The 12,094-nt window shown below is 39.2% G+C and overlaps 1 protein-coding gene across 3 annotated transcripts in view; it reads right to left on the minus strand.

Annotated features, from left to right (window-relative positions):
* Positions 1-552: 552 nt before the first annotated feature.
* The window catches only part of akr1a1a (aldo-keto reductase family 1, member A1a (aldehyde reductase)), a 46,362-nt gene continuing 34,820 nt past the window's right edge, over positions 553-12,094 (minus strand). For all 3 annotated transcript variants that reach the window (XM_072571738.1, XM_072571723.1, XM_072571730.1), the window contains exons 7-9: positions 10,840-10,912; positions 4,865-4,951; positions 553-1,045 (exon numbers count right to left, since the gene is read on the minus strand). In XM_072571738.1, the coding sequence (XP_072427839.1) occupies positions 980-1,045; positions 4,865-4,951; positions 10,840-10,912 (226 nt within the window). In that variant the 3' untranslated portion in view covers positions 553-979. The remainder of the gene's footprint in view (positions 1,046-4,864; positions 4,952-10,839; positions 10,913-12,094) is intronic.

Consider the following 12,094-nt stretch of genomic DNA (forward strand, 5'->3'; position numbering starts at 1 on the left):
AGAATTTTTGATTTCATCAGAATTTTAATTTTATTTGGGGGGGGCACTATGAATTTTGAATAAAAAAAGTTTAAGGACCTAATCCATCTTTTACTAAGGAAGCACTGTCTACTGCTCCAAACCAAATAACCATTTTCCAAATTCCATTCTAAGCTCTCTATGTCTAACCATTGGCAGTATATTCAAAGCCATAGTAAATTGTTCCTTTTTAAAATTATGGAAATGTATTTAGATTAGATTAGATTCCCAACAGTGTGGAAACAGGCCCTTCGGCCCAACAAGTTCACAACGACCCTCCGAAGAGTAACCCACCCAGACCCATTCCCCTACTCATGCACCTATCGCTATGGGCAATTTAGCATGGCCAATTCACCTGACCTGCACCTCCACATGCTGTTTTTAAAAATAGACATATTTGATCAATTACATTTTGTTATTATGTAAATATTTGGTGTATTTAACATTAAATGCATTGTAAAATAGCATATTGAAGACAAAAAATTACTTTTACATTTAGCTGCAAACAATTTATTTAATGTTTGATATGCTGAAGACAGTCAGTAAAAATGGTTAAATTTTTACATTGTTGCATGCATACAGAAATTCTACAGAATTATGTTCTTGTTGGAAGTTCTGGATCTTATGTGTTGTTCCTCTATACTCACTCCAAATTTGTACTCGGTGTTACTGATGAATATGCCATGTTCATTTATTAATTTGCTTAGAAATAACCAATATTTTGTTTGATTTTCAGTTTTTAAAGTAAAATTTGTCACCTCTACTTGCCTTAGCCAATCGGGTTCAGTAGAAATCAGTGAAGTTTTAATTATTTTAATGTTTATATCCATGACATTAAAATTATTTCTCTATTTCTTTTTAATTGTCCCACCAATTTTAAGAAGACTTAATTTCAAAGCTGATTCAAAAGGAAAATTTCCAGTATATGTTGTGGATATTTTTGGAATCTGTCGATTGATCTTCAGTAAGGCTCATTAAAAGGGAAATATGGATGACTTGAATCTCTCCAAACTCTCATACCGCCTCTCTACAAAAGTAAAGAAAGAACAATTAGAACCTGTAGTATTTCTGACAAGTCTCACAATGAGTCAGTGGCACTTAGATGTGTGTATATTTCTGCACAGAGGCCGTTATCTAAACTGGTCTTTCAGCAGCGGAGATGCTAATTTTCTCTTCTCTCAACAAGTCGTTGTAATCTTAAATCCTGATTATAACTAATGTATTCTCATTGCTTCCAAATTTTATTCTTAAAGGGTTCCAAGCAAGATAAACTTTTTAAAAAAATTATAACATTTTCCTTCTGAACCAGGAAGAGCTTATGTTAATACATTTCAGGCTACTCCTCATGTGGCCTCATGCCACCTGAAATCCCATATCCAAACAAATGCCATTCATTTTGGCATCTTTGAGTGGTACACACACAGAGTCATACGGCATGGAAACACACTCTTTGGTCCAACTTGTCCATGCCAACCAGATATCCCAATCTGACCGGGTCACATTTGCTAGCATTTGATCCAAATCCCTCTCAACCCTTGCTTTTGATGTACCCATTCAGATATCTTTTAAATGTTTTAATTGTACCAGCCTCCACCACTTTGTCTGATAGCTTGTTCCATAAACCCACCACCCTCTGTATGAAAAAGTTACCGCTCAAGTCTCTTTTAAATCTTTCCCTCTCACCTTACACCTATGCTCTCTAGTTTTGGACTCCTCCATCCTGGGAAAAAGACCTTGGCTCTTCACCCTATCCATGCCCCGATGATTTTATATGCCTCTTTAAGGTCACCCCTCAGCCTCTGATGTTCCAGGGGATGAAAAGCCCTAGTCTGTTCAGCCTCTCCCTGTAACTCAAACCCTTCAGTTACAGCAACATCTTTAAGGAGATTCCCCAAGGTTAAAATGTCTGGCAATTTGCACGTTTAAAGCCATTTGTTACAAAGCAAGTTGCTTGCTTTGTTCTTTATATCTGTGTATCCAGTTCAAGACATAACTATAAAGTCTATTTTTCCTAAAGTTAAAAATCACACAACACCAGGTTATAGTCCAACAGGTTTAATTGGAAGCACCAGCTTTCGAGGCACTGCCTCTTCATCTGGTGGTTGTGGAACAGGACCCACAAGAGACAGAATTTATGCAAAAGGATTAGTGTCACAGAGCTGTAATGACATATTAAATTTTATATTAAGTCTTTTATCTTTTAGAATGGGAATATGCTAGTTTTGGTTCTTTAATATGTAAATCCTAGAACTCCTTTTCAGTTATATTCTGAAGATAGCTTCAGCTTTTCTAATAGGTGCCATCTCGGCTCAGACAATGCATTAAATGTGTGAGGTTAAAGTCTGCCTGTGTCCCAGTGTTGAGACAGACTGGTACTACTTCTAATGTAAGACTTACAGAATCATACATGGATTTATGCAGTTTTTGAGCAAAAAAAAGTAATTCTGCAAATGCAAATTCACCCCATAAACTTCTATGTGTGTGCATGTGAATGTGTGCATGAGGGTGTGAGTGCGTATGAAACTGTGTGTGTGTGTGTAAGCTTGGTCAAGTATGTGTGAGTGTGATGGGATATAAGCTGTGAGAGGGTGCGTGTGTGGTGTGAATGCAGGGGTTGCATGTGTGTGCATATGAGAGAGAGTCTGAGAGTATGTAGGAGTGTGTGTGTGTTTGGTACAGTTGGTCAGTGGGTCAACTGTAGTGCAACATGAACCCAAGGTCCCGGTTGAGGCCGTCCCCATGGGTACCACACTTAGCTATCAGCCTCTGCTTGGCCACTTAGTGGGCGGCATGGTGGCACAGTGGTTAGCACTGCTGCCTCACAGCGCCAGAGACCCGGGTTCAATTCCCGCCTCAGGCGACTGACTGTGTGGAGTTTGCACATTCTCCCCGTGTCTGCGTGGGTTTTCTCCGGGTGCTCCGGTTTCCTCCCACAGTCCAAAGATGTGCAGGTCAGGTGTATTGGCCATGCTAAATTGCCCATAGTATTCGGTAAGGGGTAGATGTAGGGGTATGGGTGGGTTGCACTTCGGCGGGGCGGTGTGGACTTGTTGGGCCGAAGGGCCTGTTTCCACACTAAGTAATCTAATCTAATCACTTTGCATTGTTGCTTGTCCCAAAGTCTGTCTTGGAGGATGGTCACTCAAAGATCTGAGGCCGAATGTCCCTGACCACTGAAGTGTTCCCCGACTGGGAGTGAACACTCCTGCCTGGTGATTGTTACGTGGTGTCCATTCATCTGTTGTCATAGCGTTTGCTCGGTCTCACTCTTGTACCATGCCTCAAGGCATCCTTGCCTGCAACATAGGAGATAGAAAACATTGGCCGAGTCACATGAGTACCTGCTGCATATATGGTGGGAGGTTTCCCAACATGTAATGGTAGTATCCATGTCGACACTGACACATTTTGCAGCGGCTGCCATGACAGGGTTGTATGGCATTGTGGTCGATGTTGTCCTGAAGGCGAGGCAGTTTGCTGCGAACAATGGTCTGGTTGAGGTTTGCTGATTGCTTAAAGGTGAGAAATGGAGGTGCTCATCCTCATTGATAACATGTTGCAGGCTGCAAAGAACATGGCGTAGTTTTTCAGCTCTCGGGAAGTACTGGACAATGAAGGGTACCCTATCAGTTACAGCTCGTGTCTGTCTCCTGAGAAGCTCATGACAGTTTCTTGCTATGGCATGTCAGAACTGGTATCAATGAGTTGAGCATTGTACCCTGTTCTTTTGAGTGCATCCTTGAGCACTTCGAAGTGTCCGTCATGTTCCTCCTCATCTGAACAGATCTTGTGTATGCGTACGGCTTATCTATAGGAGTTGGCTGTTTTAATATGCTTCAGGTGGAAGCTAGAGAAGTGTAACATTGTGAGGTTATCCATGGGTTTGCAGTAGAGTGAGGTGCTGAGGTGTCCATCTTTGTTGGCGCCGCATGTGTCCAAAAATGAGAAAAATACTAAAGAGTAGTCTATGGTAAATCTGATGGTAGGATGAAACTCATTAATATCACTGTGTAGTTGTTTCAGAGATTCCTCGCCATGGGCCCAGAGGAAGAAAATGATCTAAATATATTTTGTGTATGGTGGTGGTTGGAGGACCTGCGCAGAAAAGAAGTCTTGTTCAAACTTGTGCGTGAAAATGTTGGCATATTGAGGTGCAAATTTGATCCCTATGGCTGTTCTGGATGTCTGGATGAAGAACTGGTTGTCAAAGGTGAAAGTGTTGTGGTTGAGGATGAAGTGGATAAGTTGTAGGATGGTGCTCTGAGATTGGCAGTTGTTGGTGCTGAGTACTGAGGCTGTTGCCCTGATGCTGTCATCATGGGGGATGCTGATGTAGAGTACTGAAATGTCCATTGTGACGAGGAATGTTCCTGGTTTGACCCGTCCATGGGTGCTGAGTTTCCGAAAGAAATCTGTAGTGTCGTGACAGAAGTCTGACTCAATATTGAGACACAGACTTTAACCTCACACGTTTAATGCATTGTCTGAGCTGAGGTGGCACCTATAGTTAGAAAAGTTGAAGCTATCTTGAGAATATAACATAAAAGGAGTTCTGGGATTTACATATTAAAGAACCAAAACTAGCATATCCCATTTGAAAAGATGAAAGACTTAATCTAAAATTTGTTCAATATAGCATTACAGCTCCATGACACTATAACTCTTTTGCTATAAATTCTGTCTCTTGTGGTCCTGTTCCACAACCACCTGATGAAGAGGCAGTGCCTCGAAAGCTGGTGGTTCCAAATAAACCTGTTGGACTATAACCTGGTGTTGTGTGATTTTTAACTTTGCCCAGTCTAACACCAGCACACCCAAACCATGACGACTTTTTCTAAAGACTTACTTCTATTATTGGCACTATTACTCTTCCATTGCAATCAAATGATTCAATTTGTTTCATATCTTCTTTCGACAACATGAAATCGAAGACCTGTTTTATAAAATATATATTATGTTCCTATTATATAAAATCTTGAGTTCAATATTTTATATTGTGAATACATCTACACAGATACACACAAAACTTTAAAGGATGCTTTTGATTTACTTATGTAGGAAGCTCTTTAAGATGAATGAATAGAAAATACTAAAAATGTTAATCATCTGATGGCTACAGTGTCTGCTTTGCAAAATAGATCTGCACAGTCTGGCACACCATTGCTTCCAAGTTATGTGTTGCCTGAATTCAACATATTTATATTCTTGTTGGATCAAAACCCTATCACTTTCTATCAGTATTGACCACTGCATCATTGCAAGAAGGCGGCTCATCACCAATACCTCATGTGCAACTAAAAACGAGCAATTAAATGCTCATCTTGCAAATGATGCCACATCCCAAGAATGATTTTTTAAATTAAAGTACTTATGTCAATTTTCACATTTTATAATTTTGAATATAAGTTTCCACTTCTGGTTCAGATGTCTTATTCTAATTCTTCAACATATTTACAACAATTAGTATCTTAATGTGACTCACAATCTAAGTAATGCAAGGATACAGTGTTTAACCTGACTCATAACCTTGACATTGGAATGCAGCTTTGACTTCACTGTTTTACATTATGTTTACTGGACTAAGCCTCAAATGAGAACCTACGCTTTTGCACTTGTGCTAAAGGTCGAATATGCGTTATTATTTACGATCTTGAATTCGAGTTTTTTGACATTTTCATTCTGTGACTTTCTTGTCAAAGGTCAGAAATTCATTTTAAACAGTAAGTTCAGATCATTTCTAAGAAGGTATGAGACTTACGGTGAATGACCTAATAAGCTAACTAGGGACTACAGTGCTGAAACTGAGTTTATGATTTACAGAAGGAGAGGCTCAGGACCTCAAGTGGTTTCAGTTGTGAAGAAAAGATAAGATCCAGACCAGCAGATAGGCAGTTTTGTTTTGGCATTTCCAGATCATCAAAACTGGAAAGAGGTCTGTAGTTGTTTAAGCAGTCCAAATAGATAGGCCTGGTAAAAGTTCTGAGTTCTTTTTTCGAGTTCAGTAAAGAAGGTTAGTGAGTTAGCCTGTCTGTGTGTCTTGGTAGTGATGGAGAGTATTGCTTCTCATGAATATGCAAAAAATCACCAAAAGGAAATGCTCGTGACCTCCTCAATTGAGTAAGACTTTTAAAGTGAAGGTAGGAGTGAAACTTATTTGAGCTGAGTGTTCCATAAAGTCTATTGCAGGGAAAAACAGTTAAATATTTTATTTTGCTGTTTATGACATCTTCAAAATTTTTGTCCATAAATACCTTTTTTTAAATTCTTTTGTGTAATAAGCTTGTGATTTTTGGTTAAAAGTACTTTGGCAGATTTGTGTGGATATATTCAGTGAATGACCACCATAGAAGGCAAATCGCAAAAATAATAGCTTATGTTGTGTCGATGTCAAGTTTCATTCTGGAATCTGATTTGTCCAATATTACCATCAGCTGGGATCATAACACCTTACTCTCTGAGGAATCCCACCACCTGAATACTGAGCTTCCTCAATCAAAATGTAATGTAATCAATTTAACTATACAAACTATCTATTCCACTCAACTGCTCTTTTTGCAGAAGTATACATACAGGGCTCCATAGAGTATCCTCATTGGGTTTAATAATTTTTTAAATCTGCCAATCAATCTGAAAAAAGGATTATTTGTTCCTGGTGGCCCTTAATAAATGTAATGTTTTTGTAAACATCCACAAGTAGTTGAATAATTGAGTCAACGTGCATTTCTTTTAATTGCATATCTGCACCCTTGCATTGCAACAATCCGAAGCAAAGTAATAAATGACACGAGAGTCAAAAAGTATGATGCTGGTAAAGCACAGCTGGTCAGACAGCATCTGAGGAGCAGGACAGTTGATGTTTTGAGCATAAGCTCTTCATTAGGAAGCTTAAACAGCCCGGCAGTAAAATTGGACTCTTGGTCCAACTGAATCTCTCTGGGTAGCCCATACTGTGTGAAGAAAGCTATGAACTCCTCTACTACCCTTTTTGCCTTGATACTCCATAATGGAATTGCCTCCAGATATCTGGTGGACACATCCATTATGGTTAACAAGTACTGGTTCCCATTTTTAGCTCTCGGGAGGGGACCCACACAATCATAACCCGTGTGAAAGGTTCTTCAAATGTGGGAATGGGCAAGAAAGGTGCTGGTTTTATTCCCGCCTGTGGCTTACCTACCATTTGGCATGTATGACACATACGGCAAAAGGTAACCACATCCTTGTGCATTCCAGGCCAATAAAAATGTTTTTGTACCTTAGCCTGAGTCTTTTGTACTCCCAGATGACCTCCTACAGGTAGTTCATGTGCAACCCGCAACACCTTCTGTTTATGTGCTACTGGCAACATAATCAGTGCACTTGGGCCCATTTCTCCTCTGCACTAACCTGCCGTGATCTTTATTTCTGCCTTAGGACTCTATCTTTCAGATAATAACCCTCCAGAATATTCCCTGCCTCCTTCTCAGAGTACGCAACCACATATATATCTTTAATTGCCTTGTCCTGCTGTTGCAAGTCCTTAACCTTTCAGGACTAAACACTTCTGTCTGACCCTCTGCCTGTTCAGGTTTTTCCTGCACCATTACCTGCTGACTGAACCTCAACTCCTTCATTTTTCTGTTTAGTTTTTGCTTCGTGCTGTGACTTATGACAGTGAGATCTGGTTTACACACAATCTGGGAAAATACCAGGATATTTCTGTTTTAACTCTTCAGTTTCTTGATTCTCCTTATGTTTCTCCATAACATGGGTGTCACTCCCACCTTGGATCCTGCCAAATCATTCTCAAGAACAAACTGAATTCCTGCGACTGACACTCTGTCAATCACTCCCATTGCAACTTCCCCGGTCTTGAGTTGGCACTCCAATTTGATCTTATAGAGGGGAATGCTAAATTTCTGTCCATCAATCCTACATATTACCATCTCTTGGGTAACAAATCAGAAAGAGTGCATATTCACTCATCTCATACTATCAGCAACTGGTTAGATCCTGTATCTCTCAATTTGATAACTTCTTGTCCTTCTCCCCCTGTTCTTTCTGAGTTAACTTTACTCACAGAGTGGAATTCTTTGTAGAGATCAGGTACTAACTCCTAACCCAGCCACTGTCTAGGCTGGACACTCTTCTGCAGCTCCTTGGCTCTTCTTGGGGTCTCCTTTACTACCTTCACTAATGTCACTGGCTTAGCTTCTTTTACCACACCTTTTCCCACAGCACCTTTATTAATGACCAGCACTGTGTCTTTACGTGTCTCACTTTACCACAGTGGAAACACCTGAGGCCTTTCACCTTCTTTCCACCCTCTTGGACTTCTTTCTTATCCTGTGGTAAATTCTTTCCAGTGCTCTCTACTCTTGGTTTCGTAGTGTAGGATCTCCCCTTCTCCCAACTTCTATTCCTCACAGGATGAAACTCTGGCTGGCAGCTTGTGTTATGAACCAACATGTACTCATCTGCTAATTCTGCTGCCCTTCTCACTTCCTGAACTTTCTGTTCCTCCACATGAATTCTTACCATCTCTGGAAGTGAGTTTTTAAACTCCTCCAGCAGAATAATCTCTCTTCGAGCCTCAAAGATCTTATTTATTTTCAAAGCATGCACCCATCCATCAAAATCATTATGTTCAATTCTTTCAAACTTAACATAAGTCTGGCCCAGTTCCTCCTTTGTGTTTCTGAACCACTGTCTATATGCTTCTGGTCCTAAATCATAAGCACTTAAAATAGCCTGATTAACCTCTTCATAATCTCTTGACCCCTCATCTGACAGCGCAGCAAATACCTCACTAGCTTTGCCTACCAGTTTAGTCTGAACTAGCATTACCCATAAATCCTTGGACCATTCCACCTACCTAGCCAATTTTTCAAATGAAACAAAGAAGACTTCAACATCTTTCTCATCAAAATGTGGCAGAGTTTTGACTATTTATATCTATCACTACTTTTTCTTTTAATCTCTAACTTGTTAAATTGACTTTGCTGACTAAGTCGCAACTTCTCAAGTTCAAATTTTCTCTCTTTTTGCTAAGAACTTTCTCTTTCTTTTTCCTCTATCTCTCTCTCTCTCTCTCTCTCTCTCTGTGCTCAGCCAGGAATCTTCTCTCTCTCTTTTACCTCTCTTGCCCTCTCTCTCTCTTTCTCTCTCCCTTGTTAATCTTCTAACTCTATTTTCCTCAATTGTAATTTAGGTTTTTCTAACTCTACTGCACTTGTCTGTTTCTCTGATGCACCTAAGTGTTTGAGTAATTCCCTTACAATTTCAGATTTACTTTTGTCCTTGGTTAAACCCAAATCTAACTTATTTGCTAATTCTAAAAGTATGGCTTTTTTCTTTCCCTCTGAACTTCCTTGGCAAATTTGAGAATCATTTTCAAATTCCAGAACCTCTTTAGCAATTTTAAGAGCCATTTCTCTCACTTCAAATTTAATCAATCACAAGTCACCGAAAGTGAACAAACTACCTCACCTCCGTTTTATTTAAAGATCTCAGACACTAAACTGCAAGTGTTTAAATTTGCTGGAAATTTTCATACCTCCAAATCTATTCAAATCTGTCTAAACCAGTTCAAGTCATGGACCCGAGCCCCCAAACTGTTACGACATGAAGTAAACTCACCTGCTTAATTTAAAACCAGCAACACAGAAAAGATTTAACCCGTGCAGTAATCTGTGAGAATTCGATAGACCCAGAACTAGTTAAAGTAAAAATTAACAACTTTATTTCTTAAAGTTTAACAGAGGATAATTAACTAACAACTACTTACCATTCCTCCCTATAACCTATCTTTTACCTTCCTTTCTATAATATTAGTCTGATAAAACTCCCAATTAAGATTTACAAAACACCACTTCTTATCTCAAAACTAGGTAGCTTTCAGTTTTTTCTGAATTCCTGTCTTCTTTTCTTCTTGGGGAGTCTGCTTGACAGGTTACTGATTGATAAAGGTACCTTTGAAGAGAGCTATTTTTTGGGTGGTCGTTTTACATGCTGGTGGCTTGGCCATTCTCCTCCAAACTGTTCAATTTTTCCCAATCTTATACCCATAAAGCATCATATTGGGTCACTGGTTTTTAAGATTGTCAACATATTAAATTCAAACTGGATTGGGGTATGGTTTTGTTTGGGGGGTATAATTTAAACTGATTGGCCTAATTTGAATTGTTGTTTCCAGGCAACCAGCTTATCAAATTGTTCGACTGAATGTTACATTTTTTCTTCAGGACACTTGGTTCTGTCAGGTAGTTTTTCTGAGCTTTAACTCTCTTAAAGATACAGTACACCTACATCTTTATAACACACATCTGTCCCCTCCATATTGACCTAAACCAGCTGCTGGTCCCAACAAACACTCAAAATTTAATATTTTCATCAGCTTCGCTTTATGACATCTCCCATTCTCATTTAATTATTTCACTTCCTCCAGCCCTACACTTTTCACTTCTAGAATTCTTGATTCTTCTGGCCTCTTGTAAATGTCCTTTTGTTCACTGTGCCACTGGGTGCTATGCCTTCAGCTGCTTAGATATCATGGGTCTTGGATTTGTTTCCAAACTCGTTCTACATTTTCATCTCTTTATAACCTGCCTCTTTGACCAAACCTTTGGTCACCATTCCTAACTTCTCCTTGTTCCTTGAAGCATTACAGGGCTGTGTAAATGCAAATAGTTTCTGTTGTTATGAAAGCATACATGTTTAACATCTTTCTGTGATTGTAATGGTCTTGCATTATTCATCCTGAAGCATGACAAATATTCTTAATTACATACTCGTGTGTAAAATTGAAGTTTACAAATCTTATGCCATTGCCAAAAATATTACCTCGATATTTTCCTTAATTCTGGAGGGTGTAGCGCTTTTTGGTACGCACGGTATTTTTCTTTGCACTTGCCACCTAGTGGCGAAGAAAAAAATGATCAGACTCTCGAAGAATTTTAAGTTATTAATTTGAAGACTTCTACTTTCCATGCATAGAAGAAATATGAAATTAAGCTTTGCTAGGCCCCAGTGGAACCAATGTTTGAGACAGCTTCAGAAAAAGCAGCTCAATTGTCGTTTTAATCTGCTAAAGTGTCGAAGTGAACAGTTACAGAGGTCGAGCGGTCTAAGTTTCTGATCGTATCTCTTTGGTTCAAGCCCTACCGTTCCACTGTCACAAAGTGTCAATAGGTTCATGAAAAGAAAATCCCGAAGTGACATTTACTGATGTGTTAGAGTTTGCGGGGTGATTGAGTAATGTTAAACAATATATATAAAGAATGCAGCATCAATCCACGAAGATATTTGTGCATTTGCAAGGCTAAAATGAAAAGTCATTAAGTATGATTAGATACTTGATTCTAAAATTCTAAAACTTATTTTGACTTTTGGGTGGCTGAATGGTAACAGTCATACCAACGGTCTCCTGTAACCATCATGAATAAGTGGTCATAATTTTGAGAGTTTGGCCATTTACTTTATGGTGCCGAATAGGTATTCTAAGGCAGCTCCCTGTATTCAGGCTGGACAAAGTCAGGTTGCCCAGTCTGATGATTGGGTAAGCACAGTTTGGATTGGGAGTTCTTGGGGATGGATTACTTACTGCGCAGTAATACTGGAAAATGGCAAACTAAATCCTTTGATTTGCACATTAAAAGCTGTCTTAAGTAAGATAGGTGGGTGTTGAGAGTGCCAACACACCTTTCAAAATAGTGACAAATTGTTATTATCTGAATGATAAAGACATAAAGCCTGAATGATAAAGACATAAAAGCCAATATTGATATATATTGTCAACAAGTATGTCAAATAAAAATTGGGTCTTTCTATATTACATAATGAGGGTTTTCTTGTGGTCAGTGGTTGGGTCCCTACCTCTGGACCTGGAGGCCTGGGTTCAAGTTCAATCTGCTGTAGAGGTGCGCAGTAACATCTCTGAGTAGGTTGATTAGGAAAAATAGGGTCATTAAAAAATACTGTACACTACGTAAAAGGAGTCCTCTTGTGGCACAGTGGTAGTGTCCCTACTCTGGACCGGAGACCTGAGTTCAATCTCACCTGCTCCAAAAGTATGTAATAACATCTCTGAATGGTTGAT

The sequence above is a fragment of the Chiloscyllium punctatum genome, chromosome 1 (assembly GCF_047496795.1).
Source record: "Chiloscyllium punctatum isolate Juve2018m chromosome 1, sChiPun1.3, whole genome shotgun sequence".
NCBI classification, from domain to species: Eukaryota; Metazoa; Chordata; class Chondrichthyes; order Orectolobiformes; family Hemiscylliidae; genus Chiloscyllium; species Chiloscyllium punctatum.